Consider the following 22,909-nt stretch of genomic DNA (forward strand, 5'->3'; position numbering starts at 1 on the left):
AGAAATTGTCGAAGGGTGAGTGTTTGATGGGATACGTCAGGACTTGTTGAGGTGCTTCAATAATCATTCTGACAAAGTGCTGCAAGGTCTCCCGTCTAGCACCTGATTGTGTGCTTATCGCTTTGGATTACACCATGAATTGTTGTGCAATTTGGTTAAACACGGAGATACAGCAAGATTTGTTCTTCCTAGTTGTGAAGGTTTGCGTCATCATCTGTTTTATATGTACCATAACAGCCCTTCGGGTACCATCTCGAACGTGAGAAAACGTTTCTCGGTCTACCCGGAAATACTATCGGTGCGCAAGTATGAGAGAACTCACGAAATTTGTCAGGGAGTGAGACGATCGGGTTCCGCTCAGGCCCCACTTAGGTCGTTGGCAGTACCAGCTGGTAGCTGTGGTCTAAAGTATGGAATTCTCATTCAGACCTCCGCCTGGCACACATGGTCGTAATGGTTAGTGGACCGATTCAGCAAAATATCCCAGTCGCGCATGCTACGATCTCCGCCGAGAAAATAGCTAAGGTCTTTATGGACCTTGCTTTTTCGTCTGCATGACCTTCCTGCTGAAATCGTGTCTGAGCATGAAAATAGTTTCACGCCGGAATTTTGGCATTCCCTGTTCGGACTATTGGGCACCAAGCTTTAATGTCAACAGCGGTATATCATAAGAAGACAGTCAACAGCGTATGTAAATCGAGTCGTAAAGGACGTACTGTGAAGTTACGCTAAGTCGATCAGTGAAAGAAGTGAGTCTCTCCCACTTCCAGAGTTTACTTGAACAAAACCACTCAGGTTTCGACAGGTATTTCGCCATTTTCGTAAACAATGGTATTTATTCTAGTGTGCCTGCTTTTATAATGAGCAAGTTTACTTAACCTTAAGTTGGGGAGAGTCTTTGGCTACGTAGTCACATTCAGACCTGATGCGGCCACAAAATTGAAAGCAACTTTTGACTCAATGAGATCTCTAGAAGCAATGTCCAGATTAAACATCGGAATGCTTTTACAAAGATTCATTGAATCGCTCAAGATGATAACGCGCAACGTTGGTGTGCTTACCAAGTAGTAATCCCTGAACATATGCGCTAACGTCCTAACGCGGATAAGGGTTGGATAAAATCGTATCTGTGGAGTGAATCTGCCGATTTTTCTCAACCTTTTTAATGATCAAGCTAATTATGAAGTATTCTTCGATTGACCGCAAATCGCAGACTCTTCACCCTAGAATTTCTTCTCGACGTGCAAGCGTTGTGTATGAGACCGAAAAAATGCTCTTTTACTGATTCTAGCGTATGAAGCACGAACGGTACAAGCCCTAGAGCATCTCAAAAACATAGCCTGCCTTTTTGTAGTCCGCAACAGAATTCGTGAGCCATCTCACGAGACTTTCCACCGTTCAAAAGTCGAAAAAAATAAAACTAAGTTGTTGAAACGTGATTTAAAGCGAAGCTCCGAAGGCGGAATCATCTGTCACCGTCCGTTCTCGAATTCTGCACTGTAACAAGGGTAAAAATACTTCCACAGCAATCTTCAAGTGTCAAACAACGCTACTGCAATGACTAAATCTGCCCTTACTGAGCGCTCTTCCACTCTCAGAGTCGCTCAATAGTTTTCATCTTCAACCCCACCTCATGTATTAGATGACGAATCAAACACATCGACCGATTAAACGTCATCTTGGAGAGAAGTAGTTGAACTATCATCGCTTCCACAGAGTTCGGTGGCGCGGCAATTCATCAGTATCAGGCACGTGGGAACTTTTTTAGTTCTAGCGTTTGCTGTCCCCGACGTGGTTTGCAGCTGCCAGTATTGTGAGTTGTGTTGCTTGAGGCCACGCCAATCTTGTTTGTGCCATCAATGCAAACAAACGTCCACCAAGAGATCAGCAGAGTTGCGATGCGCTGTGCGGATCATAACAATTGTTGATTCGACGCCAACGAAGGCATGTTCCATGTAGAACTTCATGTCTCCAACTCGGTTTCGAAATCAAGTGACGAAAAAGAGTTCTGAGCCATTTTTCTTGCCATTTGGAAGGTCGCTCGTCAAACTTGGCCTGCTCACTTAATCACTTCATTACTTATCGATGTGAGCTATTCCAAAAGGTCTGCACAAGTGTTAGAGTACTTCTGATTTAAGCAGAAGATGCTGTCATCAGCTACTCTGATCTATTACATTAAGGTACATCGCTGTACCTTTTGCGTGCATTGTAGAAAATTATAACGAAGAGATTATGGTATGGTGTCCCATATGTGAATTTGACATCTTCTATGAGGTCACAAAGATTAAATACGATTCAGAATGCAGATTATTAGCGGGAGGATCGGGGACTGGTAGTGAGATCGACAAATCTTTGTCTCTTGTAGTTCCAGTCACTTAAATCGGGAATCTCACGGAAGCTCAAGCTTTGTTTTTTTGAACTTCAAGCTCCGTACACTCAACATCTGAAAAAGCTCAAGCTGATATTTACCCTAAGTAAATTTCTGATTGTATAAATTTAACTTATAGGAAAGCGAGAGTTCATTATTGCAGCCTCTAAACTATCTTTAGATATTTTGCTTGTAGCTCTAAGAACCTTTCGCTCGTGTCAATTCAATTGCAAATTTGCCTACAAGCCCCCATATTCTCTGTTCCCCTTTATGTCGGACTGCCAAGAATCGCTTCTTCTTCGCACAAGCGTGTGTGTTGTGTTTGAGGGTCTGTAGTGTATATTGTTCTCCTACCCAGCGCAGCACTCCTTTCACTGACGAGTAGGATCTTGCATTGTTCCAGTTTCGAAGTTCGGTTATTAGCTGAAGCAGCTGTCGCATGGAGACGAACGGGAAGTTTGCAACAACCAATGGAAAGCGGGGTATTGTTATCCAGGACTCAGAGACTCGCTGTAACCGCACACATTCAAAAACACCTTGGTTTTCTTGTCGAGTGTAGCTTTACGGGCTTCGGTTGCAAAAAGCGCTCCATATTTAGAGGATCGCCGAGCAATGTGATAAAATTCGAAGGAGAGGGCTCTCGATGCGAACATACTCCCGGATGCAAATAGTGCAGAGGGCTAAATGTGGAGTGAACTCCTAGCGCAGTTAGAGTTCGTTTAAATGTCTTTTTTGTGCGATGTCTCGAAAAGACTAACGAAAAATAAGCCCTAGAGTGCTTCATATCTTGATGCATAATTTGTGACGGGAACGCTATGTGTTTATACGACTTTAAACAACAGTTTCGTGAAATTACTGTTTAATTTGCACCTTTTTGTAATTTAAACTTTTCTGATGGGATCCGAAAAAAGGCAACAATAAAAATGTTTTTATTGAATAAAGTAGACCGTGTGTCGAACAAACTATTCCTGTTTGTTACTTTCGAATAGGTTTAAAGGCTCGCGTTTTTTGCTCCTGGGTGAAGCATACGAACCCAATCTCTGTGCGTTGTTAGTGTAGACTTTTTGAGAATGGCTTGGGTAGAGCATGTGAGCAATAAAAATGGAAGCTTAGTCCCTTTTCACTAAAGACTATCTTTCCGCAAACTTACACGCAAACAACTAGGCATTCAATGACTGGGTGAAATCATTTTATCAGGTGTAACGGGGTACGCAACTGTCGTAAACATCAGGCTTTCTTTGAAGGCGTATTCATAAGCACCCTGGCTAATAAATGTATTGTTAGTTAAATTGGTGTCACACAACTATGCAAACTCTATAAAACCTCGACAAACTACACAATAAATGTGCATCATATCGGACCACTCGCGCATTCTTCCTTCTTTCAGATTTCCAAAGTCAAAATCGAAACCAATTTTCCAGTGCTCAGGATCATACACAGTTACACCAAGTTTATTGTGACTTTGGTCGGTCCACTTGTCACACTTTTCACGACCGTTTAGTGCGTTCCCACAAGATCTGCTACAGCCGTCGATGGCTTCAAGCGATTTCGAAAATTTTGTTGCAGCTTATTCGCTACATGATTAAGAGCCACTATATTGACCAGAACAAAAATCTTGTCGCGGGGGTAAACGATCGTGTCGGAGGATGGGCAAGTGTATACGTAAGGGTACGGTGCACCTCCTGGACTTTCCTGAGCGCGAAGCAAACCAATTGGTAGTGTATGCGCTATACTCGACGTCATGTACTCAAAGAGTTCTCTATATAATAATTCTCGTCCTCGCAACTTTTTCGGAATATCGTATAAAACAAAGCAGCTTTTGCCATCAAGAATTTTACAAATGAACGAATTCAAAGACGGGTTGAAAAAACTTTGAATCAACAAGTCATCAGCCACAGATGAGGGGAACAGTGAGCCGTTCATAAAGCGTTCCTGGAAAAATGTACTGCTGTCGTTGCCCTGATAAAGACTTTCGATAATCATTGCCTCTCCAGAATCCGTGTCGTCTCTATACGAGCCCAAATGTTGAGCGGCATTTTTCAAACTTCCCAGAAAAAACATGCTGACTGCGGAGCTTGCACGCTTAATAACTCGAGTCTGACGTTGCCACCAGCTACGTTTTTTCGCGATACTTGAAGCCCGACCAAATTGAGCACTTTCTCGGACGCCAGAAGAAAGCGCTTCACGATAATTCGACGCGTAGGACTTGACATCGTACTCGCTATCCATCCAATTTTTAAAGTCTTGTCCGTCAAAATTGTGCAATGAGCGAAAACTTGACACGGAGTCCAAAAATCGGTTGTTGTTAACATCTCTAAGTTCAATAATTGTAAAAATTTTGCTACGTTGCAATGCAGAGTTGACGAGAATCGCGTTAAAGATTGCTTTAGAGTCGTCGTACCCGGCCTCATTTCCTTGAGCAAGTACAACGATTGAAGATGCTGTGTAAATGCCAGCACGGACGAGAGCCTGATGGGATTGTGGGGAGCCGTGGACATGGTACACTTCGCCAAAATCGCGTACTTGAAGCCACGAGACGCTGTCAAAAGTGCCTGCATCAACAATGACAACAGGAACCATTCTTTCAATGTGAGGAGCTCGTAACGGGCGCAAGAAATTAACCAAACGAGAGATAGATCGCTGACCGCCACTTTCATTACCAATGTTACTGCACACGACAATATGTTTACCAGCTGAGAGCAATTCCGGTGAAGGCGACGTTGGTGGTTCATTGTTAGTAGCACATTGCATGATATGGTCTCGAACACCTGTCGGTATTCGCCTTTCAACGTTGTGTTGCGCTTGACGAGCTCGGCTCAGCAGATTTTCACGATTGTGTAGCAGTGACTTATCAGTGCACAAAGTAGCGATAGCGCTCATTGTTAGTTGGCCTGCAAATGGCTTGAGAGAGCTGACCGACTCCGCGATCATGTAAGCCCTCGTGCTTGAAGTAATGCAATACCAACGGCCGGGATTAAAAGCAATCTCGCCATCCGATTCGACAGCTATGAACAGCACCAGACCGTTGGACTGACGATGGATGTGCATCACCGCTTGGATAAAATTCATACCATAGAAATGCGGAGCTAAGCAACATGAATAAATTTCGTTTGCAGCACCGGAAATGTATTCAGAAATCCATGGTTCAAAAAATTTAGCCTGCTGCGATCCAATCTCTGGTATCACTCCGCTGCGACTTGTAATCAGATTAGAAACCACCGTCGAAAGTCCAGGGCACCGGCAACTTAGACCCATCAAACCCAATCGAATTTCGTCGGCACAAACCAAATTATTTTTGCCTATTCCAGTGGCTTCCAAGAGGATGCGATTGTCCGAATTCGCCAGCATGGCAAATAATTGAGCGCGGTCAGATTTGCGCTGAGAGACAGAGAGAACACGTAGTACTGTAGCTGCGTCTTCTCTATTGCTATCATCTGAATACTTGTTTGGTAAGAAAAACACCGCCATTGCTCGATCCAGCTGTGCATTCCTTAAATCAGCGTCTCGGAGTGGTGAGCCGTATACAAGAAAAACACGCTTGACGTATCGAGGATTTTGAGCTACGAATTCCATCACCTGTCGCTGATACGACGCATTTTCCCCAGTATTATCAAACTGCATGAGTATGACAATGTGAGTCTCACGAATAAAATTTTCTCGACGGTTCGCCCATTTCGACAGTAGTGATTTGATGTTAAGTCTTTTTTTCTTTTCGCCACTTCTCTGTCCCTCTTCCATCGCGGTGTAAACTTCATGATTGCTTCCATTGCGAATTCGAATGTTTGAAAAACGCTTGCTTGATAACAAGGATCTCGAAGCTTTTTGGCTCGACATCATCTGAAGTTCCTCATCCTCGCTGACTTCGTAATCGCTATCATGGCTTTGAAACGCCTCCCTATGGTCCGGGTGAAAGAACTCGCGGATAAAGTCCTTGATCTGAGCAACCGACGGATTGCCAGTCACGATCACATGTGCAGTATTTCTCGAGCCATCGTACTTAAGTTGCGCGCCACGTTGATCTCCGTATATTGTCATAAGGGCAGCAGACTCGTTTGCGAATGTATAGATACCAAAAACGATAATGACACAAACAGTGAGCTGACCCAGCACTGTACGTGGCGAAAAGTCTCCATAGCCTACCGTTGAGACCGTCACAAACATGAAGTATATCGACGAAAAAAAACTCCACGTTTCATCACAGTTTGGATGCTCTGTCGTTCCTTCATTTGTCGCTTTCAGAACTGTCTCCGTGCCATTTTCATTACTGCATTCGTACACATGAAGTAGGAAACTGTTGGTATGCGGCAACTCTCCAAGTCGCTCTAGAGAAAAGAGAACTGAAGCAAAGAAAAAGACAAGGCATAGTGCCTTAAACACCACAAGCAGCACTTGCGTGAAAAATGTCTTGTTCTGGTACCGTGTAAAAAGGTGATCCACGACTACATAGCCCACATAAGATCGAACAAAGCCAAAATCTAGCCACGATCGGAGTCGCTTCGTTCCTATAATTATCGTCTGAGACGACATAGCAAAGTGTGCTACGACAGAAAGCAAATCGAACAAATGATGGAGCTGGAGCACAAATGTTACTCTACGCAAGCCAACGCATAGAAATATCTCAAAAAGCACAATCTTGTAAAAAAGTTCGCTTCGACGTACTTGTTTTTTGCCGCCAGCCATCGAAGAGCATACCCGACGGCTGTAGCAATAAGAAAGAGTGATTCAATGGACCATGACGAGAATATAACACTTAGTGATCCCCCTCGTACAACTACAATAACAATAATGTAAATCTCAGTGGGATAGTGTAGAAGAGGCGGTACGTACTCCAGTTTATGCAGACATATAAGCTAGTGACAATCTGGATAAGATAGTTCTAACATTTTGCAACACAACTTTAATTTAGATAATAACAATCTAGTAGACGTACTGTAAGGATTTCTAACCACGACATTGATGAGCGGCGAGTCGCAGATTTGACGGAGTCGTTCGACGTATTTGAGCGAGGGCAGCTCAATATACTCATATATGATAGAAAGTACGATAATAGGCACTTGTATGATCAACCAGTATTGAATTTGGTCCCAAATAAGGTACCATGATGCCGTGTAACAGCCAGCTGAGCTATCTGTGATGGAGCACGCGGGGGAAGGTGCGACGGCTGTGATCAAGTCCATCGTGACGTGGTGAAATCCTGAACTGGCGAGCTTAAACCTAAAACGGTAACCCTAATTTTGCTCCTGTCTATTTCGACATACCCATCGTGCTTAGCTTAGCGGCTGGCGGTCGCGCCAAATATTTCTCTGTGTATAATTTCAGAAAGATCAGATGTTATAGATTCTATTGTAGATATTTGATGCCTAGGTCGAGTATACGAATGCGCCGATAATTTCTTCTACATAAGCTCATGCGATGCAATATACCACGGTAGCCTATGTAGTCGACAATGACAGGGACATACTACGATTGCAGATTTACTTGTTTAGTGCATTAGATATTGTGCTTTCACGTCAACTTAATCAACAAAGGATGTGCAAAAAATGGTGAGTCACACATGTCAACGGTTGATTGATAGGAGCAACAAGGCAAGGAGTCGAAAATAAGAAGAATCTGCGTGATGCTATCTCACTCAATGTCCTTAGTACGACATAATGAGCGTCCACGTATTCCTAGGTTTTAAGCGTATATATCACAATGTACCGATAGTAACGACGCGAAAGATGGGGGTGGTGAAACCAGCGATGTGACTGGGTCAACAACTCTGTTAAGACTCGGCAGTGGTGTTCTTAACAGTGCATTTCCTGTATCATTGCGCGATTTACCTGCCAAGGTGAGATGATCCCCAACGACCGACCAGATTTAAAGCACAACTAATGCTCGACCGAAACAATAAATTTGAAGGAGCTCAAAAAAATGGTGGATGAATTGACAGCTCATTTCGCTTTGCGGAACTACATATGAAGCAACTGGAACAACCCACTCCAGTCGTTAAAGTTTGTGCGGGAGATCGTGGCAACATCAAAAATTACACGTGAGGCTATAAATGCGACAAGTCGGACGTTGCATGTTCGAGCGCAAACAGAGGCATTTGAGTTCAGTCGCAAGGTGCATCTTGCGCGAGAATTGATATGAGCAAGATTATCACAAATAACGAGCGCTATGAGCGATCCTCTTCAATTATAGTGACTTAAGCGAAAGACAAATAAAATATGCTCTTGGGTCTTTGTGACAATCATTTCTTAATCGTCTATGTAAGAATATTGTTTTGAGTATTTAGAAATGCATGGCATGCTCGCTGCATAATGCGTTTTATATAATCTTTGCAAACTGTGAGAAAGCTGTGGAGTGGAATTCTCATTACAAAGGTTTTACTACACATACAAAATTCACAAGGACCAAATGTCTGAGACATAGAATCGTTACGGACTATCTCTTAAAGTGGAGTCAATGCTTCATGATTCACGCGAAAGTGCTTTAAAACCTCGTCATCATTATCGCTCTCGTACCAAAGTGCACGTCTTTTGGTATAGATTTTGAGAAAGAAAACAGAATTTACTGATTCAAAGCTGATTTTCAAGTTGCGAGATTAGAAAATTAACTTTATGCACAGTGTGCCACTCCAGTCGACGAAACATATGTAGCTTCCAAATGCTATGTCGCTACGTACAATAAAAGAAAGACGTAGCAAGAAACAGAAAAATATACAACAATCCTCGGCACTTTTGCAAACATTTTTGCGATTTTCTAGCAATTAAGTATGTCGTATCCGACCAAAGGATTGCCCTACACATGACACACTTTTATAATAAAAATGATAAATTCGAGTTTTGAATGCCCCAGAGTAAAATTGTAGCTGACAATTGTCGTCATATTTTAACGTGAGACGGTCTTAAGGTGGCAGCTGAGCAATGCAATCTCTCGAGTGATTTTAAACGAAATCACGAAACGGAGACAGAAATAATCATCGGAACTCGTGTAGCTCGAATAGCACTTTTGCTTCAGTCTGCTTACTCAAACGTCGCAATATTTTCTTGTCTTGCTCATATTGTATTTTAAGTAACATTTTAGTCCGAAAAGCTGTTCATCTTTCAGATTGAAGCAACGTATCAGTGATATTCAATACAAATCTGATGACAATGTCGCTCCCGAGCTTCTAAAGTAGCAGATCTGCTGCGCATTTTAAAAGAAAATTAATCGAAACGACACAAAAGCAACAAATGTAAGTTAAAATTGGTGTCCATAAAAATGTTTAAGTACACCAAGCTACTCAAATCGGAGGTATTGACTTCCTGCATTTGCTACTTGTACGAACATGATACGCATCCGTGACAAGGTCGAACAAAGAATTTGCCAACGCACGTTGAAATGGTTTCCAAATAAATGTTCAAGTCGAATATGTTTGTCTTCGGCACAGCAAGCTGCTTGCTACCTGTACGAACATGACACGCATCCGTGACAAGGCCGGACAAACTTTTGCCAATGAACTTGCATCAATCAAATCACCAAGTGGTTGGACAGCCACCACGATTGATTTCGGGCCAATTGCTGAGGCAAATTGAACTTACTGTTATTAATTTCACCATGATTCAACACAATTGGTTCGACGCGCATATCTTCATCTCCATGATTCAACACAATTGATATTTCTTCAAGCTCTTTGACATCTCAGTGTTTTTACTTAAGGTGAGTAGATAGATAGAACTAGCGACGCTATCATAGTGTCATGGCTACAAATTCAACAAATGAAACGATCACTGAGACGCCAACAAACAAGACAGCGTGAATGCACCTCAGGTTTGTATATATCACTCAAAGAAATGAATGGTATGCACCGAAGAGGTTTCGTGCCGAACAAGTTGTTTTACATGTAGACAGGCGATCTTAAAGCGAACAACAGCGATTAAGACGAATGAAACTTGCCCAAAGAATAGTGAATGTTCATGTTAGCTCATGTTCAAGTCCTTCCAGCTTTCCGCGAATTACCACCATACTTCACCAGAGCTTCCGCAAATTACTAACATACTCCACCAGAGTGTTCAAAGCATTGAATTCACAGCGTTCTGAATCCATTTTTGCAAGGTCTCGGGGTCGACATGGTTTAGCATCATCGTCGATTTATCGTTTTTGTGTGCCGTTGCGTATTTGTACCATTGCAGAAAGACATATTCGTCCGTTTCAGTCGCCTTGGTTTTCCAGAAAAAGAAAGTCCCAATACAGCTTAGGATTGAATTTGGCCGCCACCAAAGCTATTTCGCTAGGTCTAGGGTCGGTAAACATTTGCTTCAGTAGAAGATCCGCAAGAGATGTGAATGTCGAGATTTTTCGAGTCCTAACGAATCGATCAGCTGTATGTCCGAAAATTCTGGATGTTTCTCTAGAGACGAAGAGGTGGCCAAGAGCCATACCAAGAAATTGACGTCATCTGTCTGATTTATGTCGGTCCTCTCGACTTCGTGAATGGCTATCGGCGGAGAAGAGGTAGTCCTTGACACAATTTTGTCCGGAATTTTCGCAGCTCTCACATTAGTCACTTGCGGGATAATTGCACTACTTGGCTCCACTCTCATTGGCAATGTGTCGCCAAATTTAGTCGGATGCTTTAAACATTTGATCAGGTCAGCAGGGTTTTCGGAATAAAGTAGCCATTGCTTCACGATGTATGGTACCTTGAAAATCTCCAGCAGTTCTTGTGTGTCCTCTTCGATACCGTAGCAATTTCGCATCATCCAGCATCATGACAAACTTTTCCGACAAAAGTAGCTCGTTCACAGCTGCATATGATGTCATTGAAATGAGCACTTTAGAATACACGATGAAGCTGTCAGGAATGCGAATGTCCTGTTCCTGCTCTTTCACTCTGGAGCAGAACACCTTGACGAAATCAGGCCAAGCGAGAAAGAGTAAAGTGTTGGGTCGAGGCTGACAAGGCTCGTTCTCAAGATCCAGGATGCGAAAAAAGTAAAACGGTGCTACGTCTGAGAATTCATAAAGAACGCCTTGGTGGAAGGATTTTCGGTCAAGTACGCAATCATGTCTTCAGTGATGTCCTTCAGGTGATTTTTGCGATTTATATCTCTGAACAAATTTACCACGATTCGCATTGATTTATATGTAGAAGAACTGGATGAAGGCACTTGCGTATCTTTCACCTTTTCAACTTCTTGCACCAGAAAATCAAACAGTTGTTCATTATCATATGAGGCTCTTTTGTCTTTGATTCTTCTGTACAAAATAATGAACTCAAACCAACGATCGAAGATGATGTTGAAATTGAACAATCCGCCAGGATTGATTTGGATGCCTAGGATAACGAAAAGTTGCTCTGGGCTTGCGCCAGATTGAGCTAACAATTCAAGTATCTTCTTGTAGTGTCGTCCTGAAACGAGTTGAGTCAGCCTTAATCTTGCGAAATTTTATCAAATCCTCATCGGCAGGGCCACAATTCATGGCGTATCCGTTGAATCGGTGCTACAATAGAGCAACCCGTTATTCACAAATATCGGTGTAACCGTGCGCGCAAACACGCCGACAACGGCTTGTCCGAGTTTGCAAACCCCTTGCTCCCGAGAGCATGTAGCAGCGCTACACACAAAATGTTACCCGCGTATGCAGATGGCAAAGTCCGAAGCGTCACAGACGACACCAAAAGGACGATCGGGGTCCGGCAACGCCAGTATTGGTGCATGAAGGGGCTGTCTTTAACCCTGTAAAAAGCCTCCCAATGCTCGGTGTCCCAACACCATTCCTTGTCTTTTTTGAGGAGATTAGACGATGGCCGTGCCATTTCTGTATAAATTGCGCTTTACTTGCGCAATTAGTTGGCAGGGTCAAGCCACTTGCGCGAGTCCTTTTGGTTCTTTAAAACCGGCCAGTCCACAATGGCCTTAACCTTAGCGGGATCCGCTCTAAGGCCACGCTTCCCAATGAAGCGCTCTTGAAAGATATTTCCTTCCGCATCCACATCTGTTCTTGCGAACACCGCCCGACTATGGCCGAGGATGTCGTCAAAGTATGTTTATGCATACGCCCGATGGGACCTGAACAACCGCTTCACAATACGATTAAATGTTGCCGGTGCGTTTGACCGCCCATAATGCATCACCAGCCACATCCAGAGCATCCGCTCGAAATACTTACCGCTGCCAGCGAAGTATCAACCGCTCTCAAGAGCACTTGGTAATAACCATCGACCAAGTCGAGTGCGCTGTACGTTGTACAGCCAACCATATTGTTCTGGAGTGCATCCTTTCTAGTAATCGGCTTCTATTCCGGAATGGTGGTAGCGTTGAGCTTATTGTTAGCTTGAACGATACGCAACTTACCGTCCAGCTTCCGGGCACAAAACGTGGGTGTTGAATAGGAAAACTTGCTCCACGCACCATTCCTGCGTCGTGCTTTGCACGAAAAAAGGCGTCACTGCTCCTTGGGCATGGGCCATTGGCGTATTACGCAGTATTTGGATCCTGAAACTAGTTTGAGAACATGACTTACACCCCGGTCCGGGGTTCAGGACCGACTGCGGGTCTCTACAGACGACGTCTTAAAAGTCCTTCACCAAAGCATAGTACGAATCCGAGGGATCCTTCAGGATCGACGGTCCACTTTGTGCGATCAGCACCCTCTTGGTGTCCTCCAGGACAGCTTCATCCAGAAGCGACGACGAGTTAATCTCCTCTCATAATTACCACCTTGGTAAAACTGCCTGTCTTCAAGGCACAATTAAACTCTTCAAAAAACATATCTTTCAGCCCAAGAAGAACATTCACCGCGGACATAGTTTCGAGGGTGACGTCGCCGTCTTCCTCTCCCGTCAAACCGTTGATAAGAGTATATAGCTATGTGCTACCGGCTACGGTAGACACGCCCTGGGGCAGGATCGACGCCGTGCGTCTTGCAGATATCATACGGCTTCGCAGTCTCTTCTCTTTAGAGGCTGTACGTCTCAACGAGACCAGCGGGAACACGCACTCCGCGTCGTCCAGTGTCCAAACTCCCTGCTCCATCGGAGCCTTGATGTTATTAACAGCATCCGACATAGAGCTGCCATTTCCGCAGTCTTCGGCCAGTGGATAACTTGCCACTGCACGCGCATCACAAGGGTCTCGCTCTTGATGCCTCGGACCTCTTTGAACCATGCCATTCGTGGCATGCAGCGACTGCTTCATAATGTGAGTTGTGCTCAGAGGATTACGTGCCACTATACGTGCATCGCACGGGCCTCATCCTTGACACTCGGCCCTTGGCCGATCATGCCACTCTTCGTATGCAGCGACAGCTCCAATACTTGAGCAGCGCTCAGTAGGTTCCGTGCTACTCCACATTCAGCCCGCGAGCTACGCTCGGGATACCTATCCAAAACACCTTTGGTGTTTGACAACTCGAATATTCGGATATCCAGCACATTGACCGTGCCGGTCCAGTGCCCGCACCAATAGCGCTTCCGCATCCTAGCAGAAATGAATACGACGAAATTTAGTTTTTCCGAAGTTGAGCGCCCCGCGCTTACTGGGTTTTCCAGCGTCACACAAGACTGGTTAGAAGCGAGACGTCGGTATGACGAACTTTTACGCGCCTTGCGCAGAGAACAAACAGTCCGAAGGTGGCGGGTGTCTCCACAAACAAAACACCGTCGGGTGTATACACACTGCCTGGCAGCTCGGAGCTCCCCCTCCTCTTTCTCAGCATAGCTGAGATCCATTGGCTCAGGCCCCCTCGACGATATCTGAGGTGTGCATTCCAACCAACTCAAAGTTGAACTCAAAATTTTAATGCCACATTCACCGTTCCTTTAATAGAAGATGATTGCACACGGAATAATTCCATTATGGCCATGCCAGCGCGAAGATCATTCATAAAGACGGTCACTGTGGCCGCCTCGGGGAGAGGATCGGCTGCTATCCCGGCAATGAGAGTCCGCAGCTCTTGAACAAAGTGCACCAACTCCTTCTTGCGTTGCCTTGCAGGCAGCAAGGAAACGCGATCGCACGCGTTATGCTTGATTAGGCAGCGAAAACACTCGCAAAAGTGACGCTTCAGCTCTTTCCTGGAGGGGATTTCAGCTTCAACCGAAGCACCGCACGTTAGTGCCCATTATCGTGCTCGGCCCCCCGAGCTTGAAGATAGTTAGTGCCTCGCGCTGTTGCTCGTTTTTGAGCATGGCGGATGTCATAGCCATCTCGGATTCTATCACCCAAAGCAGGAGATTCTCTCCATTCTTACCTTCGAAGGTCTTAACGTTCATCATGAGTGGCCTGGGTCGGAAGGAAACATCCGTCGTGGACGGTGACGTCATAGACGCAGTCGACGCTGACAGTTTCTACTGTAAGCGCCAGAACAGAGCACTATTAAAACCTGAGAGCGCCTCTAGGCGCGCGCTTATGGCTTTGGGTCCTTTCGCAACTAGGTTCTCCACGCCCTCAGGGTCCAGCTGGGACATCAGCCTATAAAGCTCGTCCTGCATACCCTGGGGCATATAGGGGTATTCTACCATTGTCAGAGAAGATCAGTCGTAACGACTCAGGCGTAGATTGACTACGAGTGTTACCAAGTGGCCGTAGCTCTTTGCTTGGAAAAAGCTAAGCCAAGGTCACCTACCTTACGCTCTTTCCAAGAACCAGTACGAGTGCAGCGGATCGCAATCCGCTGCCCCCAAGAGAACTAAATACCTTAACCGAGGATATTGGTACGACTAGAGTAAGCCCACATAAGTACCGGGTGGGTGCGCATCCATTTTGCAAGGTTAAGCTTATACACAAGACCCTGCATGACCACAACGTTAAAAGGATCGATAAACCGTTCGTCTTAAAGACAGCAGAGATTGCATGTGTAGGAAGAGTTTTAGCACTCGATATAACCAGGTCTCCGACCTCAAAGTTTTTAACATTTCCTCATCCTCTTCCGTCTGCATACTTCTTCTGCATTCTTTGGCTTCAAGTCATCAGCTGTCTTCGTCCAATGAATAACGTGCCACTCCACTCGCTTCTGAAAGGCCTTTGATAAGATGCCTCGGACCTCGTCCAACCATACCACTCGTGGCATGCAGCGACTGCTTCGAAACATGAGCAGTGCTCATTGGATTACGTGCCACGCCACGTTCAGCCCGCGAGCGCTTTTGTCCAATGCACCTTCGTTGGTCACCAACTCGGATACTTTGATCTCCAGCACGCTGACCGTCTCGGTCCAGTGACCGCATTTTTGCCTCCTAGCGGAGTTGGGTTCATGACTTTTTAAAGCTCCACCAGAAGACGTGCACGTAACACCCAAAGGTCTTCGACCTCCAATCAGTCATGACTCATGATGTTCCAACCATGCGATACCAAGAATGAGATTGAATACAGGTCTAAGACTAAGCAGCGTTCCACGTTACAAAGAAGAAAATGTTGACACCGAGGTCCACAGGGAGCTTCGGCACCGTAACATGTCTCCATCGCTAAAAGAATAGTGACGATGTCACTCAACCGCGACTTCAGCGCCTCAACATACAGCTGTCTTCCTCTGATCGTGGAGCGTCGAGCATAATTGACCAGCACCCCGAAATAGATTTTTTCCATTGCTTCTCAAAGTCTTTCACGGTTGCTTCAAAGACCGGCAAGCCCGGCTTGTATGCATGTTCCGTGTTCGAGAGCAAGGAGCTCTTCAAGGCTGGGCCCTGCTGTTCTCAATCTCCTTGAGGCTCAACAAAACCCAATTCTTCCCCAATAGGCCACCCAGCGCACACTAGGTGTTGTCATTCCCCGCGACAAAGTAGACGACTGGTAAGAAAAAGCGGGATGTCGGTTCGATGAAACTTGACGCGCCTTGCGCAGGGGACTACCAATCCGAAGAAGACGGGTAACTCCACAAACAAAATACCGTTTGGGTGTTCGAACGCTGCTCGGCAGCTCGAAATTCTCCCTCCTCGTCCATGCCATGGCTGTGATCCATCAGTTTAGGTCCTCTCAACGAGCTGCTAGTTTGTGCATTCCAACCAAGTCGTGCCGACTTAAAGTTGAATTCGGCATTCAATGCCACATTCAGTGCTTTTTTCAACGAAGACGGGTGCAGACGAAAAACCATTTTTCTTGCCACACCAGTGCGAAGGCCCTTTATAAGAAGAGAATTTGCAGCGGGGCTGCCGTAGCTCTTTCGCTTAGAGAAAGCTTGGTTGAGGTCGGTGACCCACGTTCTATACTTAGAACCAGTACGAGTGTAGCGGATCGCAATCCGCTTACTTCAAGGGTAATGATAACCTTAACCCACGGCTACTTAGCTCTTCCGCTTAAAACGTAAATTGTATTTCTCGTTTTGTTTACGGCAAACCCGCCTATATCAAAATCTATATATATTCCTATCTATATAGTGAGACCTTATTGAATATATAACAACTGGTGGTCCGGTCTGCTTACCTGACATTGTTACGAGGGTTCACGTGCCCTTTGTATGAAGATTTTAAGTCACAAATACTGATGCGATCACGCAATGGTGTAGTTCCCACAAGATTACACAATAGTATGGCTACACTTAAACAACAAGTCAGTACGTGCGTGAATACAAATTTCTGGTGATAATTTCATGTGCACAAATATAAGTCGTAAATAGCGAATCAGATATGGAGAGATGGATCAGATTTCACTGCGCTTTTTTACCAATAGCTCAATCGTGATGATAATGACATGCTCCGAATTCAAGGTAACAGGCACTCGTAACGGCTGCATGGTTGGAAAATGTGCTGTATACAGTAAAGCGTGACACCTGAGATCTGAGCCCTAGTTTAGAGGCAAAAGTTTTATTGGCAGATTGAGGAATAAATACGCAACTAGCTTGTATACATATTTTTTAAAGCATCGTCAAGTCCCATTGTATCGCTGCAATACCGAAACCAGGCACTGCATGTCCAAATATAAGTAGACTTCACATCACTCGATGCAGAAGTAACGAAATTGAATGTATACTTCACAGTCGAGTAATCTGTACATGAAATTATCACCAGAGATTTTTATCCACGCACGCGACGCAATACAAACGATATATACTTTTGTAAGAGTCACTGCCTTATTCAGCTACTAATGCTGATCGAAGTTATATATCGTCGCAAACTTGGACCTTGCATTGCCAATATGTGCTCGCTTTACTCGCCCTTGTATTCTTTGTAATTTGCCTGGTCTGCTTACCTGACATTATCTGCACGAAAATAAGTAACAATTGTACACTCAACACATTTATTCTGCATCCAGCACACATTTTCGAAGCCATTCGGCTTTGTATCTTTCGTATTTGGCTTAAAAAAACATTGGGGTCGTTTTGCCGAGAAAACGGCTCAGAAAATACAAAGTGGAAGGAAAAGTAGAGTGCAGAATAGACTGAGAAGGAAGGTATATTATCTTTGACAGGTTTTCTGTGGACGTAGGTTGACAATATTCATATATCTATCCATCATGGCCTTGAACAAGCTCCAATCTTAGAAACAAGCGTTCTTAGGATCAGTATTTTAGCTTGTATAGCCGTATCCAGATCATTAGATATATAGTCAGTTCTTGAGCGTACGGGTAAATGATACGTCAATACAATAAAGCAAAATTTGCATTTTCACTTTTGTGTACTTGTGAATTTTTAGAATAGCTTCCTAATGGAGAGGTCCTTGGTACATGTGGTCACGTCAGACAATAAGATGTTCTCATTTTGAAATAGATGTTATTAAGCATTTGTTTCATAGTATTTATCCGCATTGTACGTCACTGTTGCAATAGATCAGCAAACAGGGTAACAAGCAGCAGAAAAATTCTAGTTCCGCTTCTGGGTGGAGCGAACAAACCCTTCCTCCGTTTGATTATTACCGCAACCAAATCCACCCCGATACTTCTCTGTGTAAGGTGCACGGCGGCCTAATGCATTTCGTAGCGCTTGTAGTCAACATCACAACCGTAACGGGGTTTCACTTGTCCTGGTTGAAGAGTGTCGTTACACAAAATGGTGTGCCCACAATGGCGTGACCACACTTAAACATGAAGTCATTGCCTGGCTGGAACAGCCAGTAATTATACATTTAATTAGGTCATCCTAAATAGATACAAAATCCTTTGGATATAGGCGGTTTCGCCGCAAATAAAACCGAGAAACACAGCTTACGTTTTAAACGAATAAGCTAACTAGCCTTAGGTTAAGCTTACTCTTGGAGTAAGCGGATTGCAATCCACTACACTCGTATTGGTTCAAAGTAAGGAACGAAGGTCACCGACCTCAGCTAAGCTTATTCTACGCGAAATGGGTACGGCAGTCCCGCTGCATAATCCATATCGCGAATGTCGACTCGAACACCAACACGGACGTTATCCTCCACCGCTTGTTCCTGTTTGGATGCAAGACTGTGTGCGACTCGTTCCGAGAAGCAAGCCTCATGACGGGAATCACGTCTGCTACCTGTCGCATCTACATCTTCGCCAGCACATGTCCAAGCGCGTTGATGGTGAATGGGCCGGTGTTCAACCAGATCCTGATCGATAGAAAGTTGCATCTGGCGCATGGCAAGAATGCTCCATTTCAGTCGGAACGTCTGCTATTTGGCTACCTCGCACCACAGCATCGACCTTGGGTCGACTGACGACGAGTTACCTCGTCTAGCGTTTCCCAGTAAATCTGCGTCACAGCTGCAGCAGCATCAACAAACGTATTCGAGTTCGTACGCACGATCAGCGAGAGCTCCACCAGAGCAAACCTCGCTCGTTAAGGCTGTCGAGGAAGCCAGGAAACGGGATGGTGAGCTCCATAGCGGAGCTTAGAATTGCCAGCAGTCTGCTGCCAACCAATTCGTAAGCCCTCCAAGCAATCTGGACGAAGCACTATCGACCTCGACTTCCTAAGGCTCGAGCGGTAAGATCTCTCTCCGGCAGTCGAAGACGAAGAATTTACCATTGTTGCACCTGACCGACGACTTCACCACCATCACGAAGAACAAGTGGAAGCAAGGCTGTAACGGGGTCACACAAAATGGTGTAATACATAATGTTGCGATTTACACAAGATAGTGTGACCAGACAATGATGTGGCTATGTGGCTGGGACAACCAGTAGTTATAGATTTAATAAAATTTTATTTTTAAAATAGGAAACCCTATAGATTTAGATATAGGCGGCTTTGCCGCAAATAAAATCGAGAAATACAGTTGACATTTTAAGCGAAAAAGCTAATTAACTTTGGGTTACGGTTGAAGTTACTCTTAAATTAAGCAGATTACGATCGGCTAGACTCGTACTGGTTCTAAGTATAGAACGAAGGTCACCCACCTTAGCTTAGTTTCCTCTAAGCGAAAGAGCTACGAAGAACAAGAAGAAAAGAAGTCGTATGGAGGTTTCGTGAGAGTCGAGGGACGTTACAGTCGACAAAAGTACGGTGTGCGTCGCCAGATCATCCGTGTGAATGTGAAGCGTCCTGAAAATATCGACCGAGACCGTCTTCTTTGTAAACTAACACCACACGAAGATCTAAAAGGCATTGTAGGCATGTTCAGTTATGGAAGTTACCGAAGCGATGCTTGACGACGAAAAACGGTGCTTCTCAATACCCTCCCTGATTGTCTCGCGGAAGCAGACAAGAAGGTCGACAAAGTATGCAAGAAAGTCGTGAACGCCGACCTCATCACGAAGAAGGCGATCGAGTGTCCGCTCGCCTTCAACAGCGCGCTGTTGCTGAAGATAGCAGGCTACGGGGCTGAATTTAATGCTTTCGCAGTTGCACACACTCAATCGCGTGGTTTCAGCGACGCAGTTGGGTCAAGACTTCAGTTTCGCCACCAAGCGGAAAAAGGTGACGGGGGCAACTATTCCATCCAACCGCCTCGACATCTTCAAGAGGTGCGTCAAGAGGTGGAACACATCCAAGTCAATGCGAGAGCTGACCCGAGCAACCAAGGCTTTCAGAATGTTCGAGAAGGCATTGATGGTCAATGCGCCGACGATCTTTGTCAATGATCATTGGATTCAGAATCTCACGGGTCGGATCCCTGCGCACAACACGCGATTGCTGCACCTCTTCGTCTGCTACGTCGGATCTGCATGCAGCAATGGATTGACGTGCTATGGAAGGGTCACTTGCTCGACAACCTCGACGCGCTGCGCAATTTTGATGGCTACTACCCTGATGACTCGTCGGTGCTTCAGCTCCACGACGGGGATAACGGGGTGGTGATGGTCGCGGGCGACTGGACGACCCGTTGCTATACTTCCCGCATTGCCCACCTTGATATGGAGCGACGTTTGTGTCCTCACCGTGAACACTAATTGCATCAGAAAGACTGTTCACCTATTTTTTGAGAGCGTGCTTCCCACGAAGTCGGTGGCGTCCGTCCAAGAAACTAAGTTCGCAGACAGCACGCACTTCTCAACGCTCAAGCTCCACCTCGACTTGAGCTTTGAGCACGAGGTCTTCGTGAACGACCCAAACTCGCTGTTGGCTCGACCCACGAGAGGTGGGAGCGCTGGAGTGCTCACGATGCTTTGCTCCGACAACCCTGGCTTCAACTCGGCGATTGAATCACCACATTGATCGGTCGCAGATCGCTACCTTATCGTGAAGGTGATGATTGAGAATGCTCACATCTACATTCACGATGTGTACGCGCTTGGGGACGACAGGAAAGGCAACAATTCTTCGAAAATATCGAGACTGAAGGGCTCGAGATCAAGCGACGCACTTTGCGTTGGGCGACCTCAACACTCCTCTCGACCCTCGACTCTACCTGGCTTAAGATATGGCATGAGTCGATCCAGCTGTCTTGAGTGACTGCCGAAGCTGAATATCGTCCATGCATGGTGGATCCACTTCAACACAAAGCGTGTTTTTACCGGTCTGCTTCCCCGGAAAAACCGGCTAGACAACATCCTGCCGTTTGGACGTTCTAGAACCGCTTCTACAGCGACTCGAAGTACTTCCTACCAAAGACACGCTGGCGACCACCTCGCTCACTTGGTAATCTTTTAGTCGGGTAAGCAGCTGCATAATCAAGGTTGCTTGAAGATTTCGCGGTACCTTCTCAATCACCCGAAAGTTGTGTCTGCGATCGAGAATAAAGCCGAGCTGATTCGCGATCAGCTGCGTGCCGCTGAGGACCACGGCAGGATGTTGGAGAAATGGAAAATGAGCATCAAGTCACAGTTGCAAGATGTGCGCAAGAAGCGTCGGATGCAAGACACCCAAGCTGTTGAGGACGCCTGCACCGCAATCAACCATGCTGCTGCTCGATATCGTACAACTTATTGCGATTCAATCGCGAGAAACTGCACGGAAACCGTCACGCTGGTGAATCCATACAACCTCAACACCGCGTTTGACTTCCAAGCGGCTTTCACCGAGAAGGTCATCAAGTACTTCTTCCGTCTGCTGGACACGAGTCTGCGTCGAGTCTCGATCGAGGAATTCGTGACATCAAGTGGATATATCTCGACGAATCCTGGGGGATCTCACTTCGCTTCTTGGAACACTGGGGGTCCGAGATTGGAGATCCCAACAGTCCAGCAGGAGAAGCTCCCTCGCCTGACAAATTTAGCAGGGTAAGCCTCTCGACTTGATCGTCTGCTTTGTCCCCGAAGTCGATCGTGCGTAACCACGCACCAATCACAGATGCTGACCTTGCTAATGCGATTCGTCACATGATAAGAGCATCTTCGCCTGGCATGGAAGGGCTGATCGGGCCGCTCCGGATGTATTCGGCGAGTGATTAGGCATCGTTCAACGACCAGCTTCACCGTGGATTTCTGCTTCCATCTCAGCGCAAGTCTGACGTGGTGCTTCTGTACAAAAAGGGAGGGCTGAACTAGGCAACTGCCGACCGATCGCACTCATTCAGGTCGATGTGAAGGCGACCGCACACTCCCATCGCAGCACCAGTGGCAGGTGTTCGAGCTGGTATCACCGCTCTTCGTTGAGCATCCAACTTGGCTCGACATTGCTCTGACCAAGAAGATGTGTGTACGCGACGACTGGAAATCTTGCGAAGATGTTGTCGGCGATGTGTGGCACGTTCTCGGCGTGGTTACACTTTACTTTTTTTAGTCCGACCGCAATCAATGTCTGTTCGACGGACGACAACCGACACCGGCGCTCGCAGCGATTTTGGATGATCTTTACAACTTATTCGATCACATTCGGTATCATAAACGACCGCTACTCATGGTGGACGCAGTTGGACGAATGTTCAAGGTGTTACAGAATTTGATGACTCACCTGGCCTTCGATGAGTTTGTCAAACGCTTTTCAGGTATCATTTATGTGCAGGAACCAGCATAAAATTTTAATTTTCAAGAATCGCACTGCGGTAAACAGGGGGGGTCTGGACTGTATTTGTATGGGATCTTTCAGCCACGCATTACTTTCGAAGTTTCCTGCTCCTGCTCAAGCGACCCCAGCACATCAAGATGGCACCCCAGCACCTCGCCACCTTCCAGACCAAATTGTCCCGAGCCACTCATGCCGCTCAGAAGTCTGGCTCCACTGTATTGTCTCCGGCTGCACCCGAAAGGGGACGGGGGGGGCATGAGAGCTCGACTGATGGTCCGCTTAAGGACAGTGAGG

General features: G+C 45.7%; 2 protein-coding genes across 2 annotated transcripts; both read right to left on the bottom strand.

Moving 5' to 3' along the window:
- Nucleotides 1–3,865: 3,865 nt before the first annotated feature.
- On the bottom strand, nt 3,866–7,545 carry PHALS_08428 (voltage-gated ion channel superfamily; the record flags this gene model as incomplete). The annotated part of the gene is made up of 4 exons (XM_024723774.1): nt 3,866–6,959; nt 7,028–7,139; nt 7,196–7,244; nt 7,315–7,545. The coding sequence occupies 4 exons, from the start codon at nt 7,543–7,545 to the stop codon at nt 3,866–3,868; spliced, it is 3,486 nt and encodes a 1,161-aa protein (XP_024574717.1).
- Nucleotides 7,546–10,650: 3,105 nt separating this feature from the next.
- Nucleotides 10,651–11,091, bottom strand: PHALS_08429 (uncharacterized protein; the record flags this gene model as incomplete). The annotated part of the gene is made up of 1 exon (XM_024723775.1): nt 10,651–11,091. The coding sequence occupies one exon, from the start codon at nt 11,089–11,091 to the stop codon at nt 10,651–10,653; it is 441 nt and encodes a 146-aa protein (XP_024574718.1).
- Between the last annotated feature and the right edge of the window lie 11,818 nt (nt 11,092–22,909).

Source organism: Plasmopara halstedii (assembly GCF_900000015.1).
Source record: "Plasmopara halstedii genome assembly, contig: Scaffold_322, whole genome shotgun sequence".
Classification (NCBI taxonomy): domain Eukaryota; phylum Oomycota; class Peronosporomycetes; order Peronosporales; family Peronosporaceae; genus Plasmopara; species Plasmopara halstedii.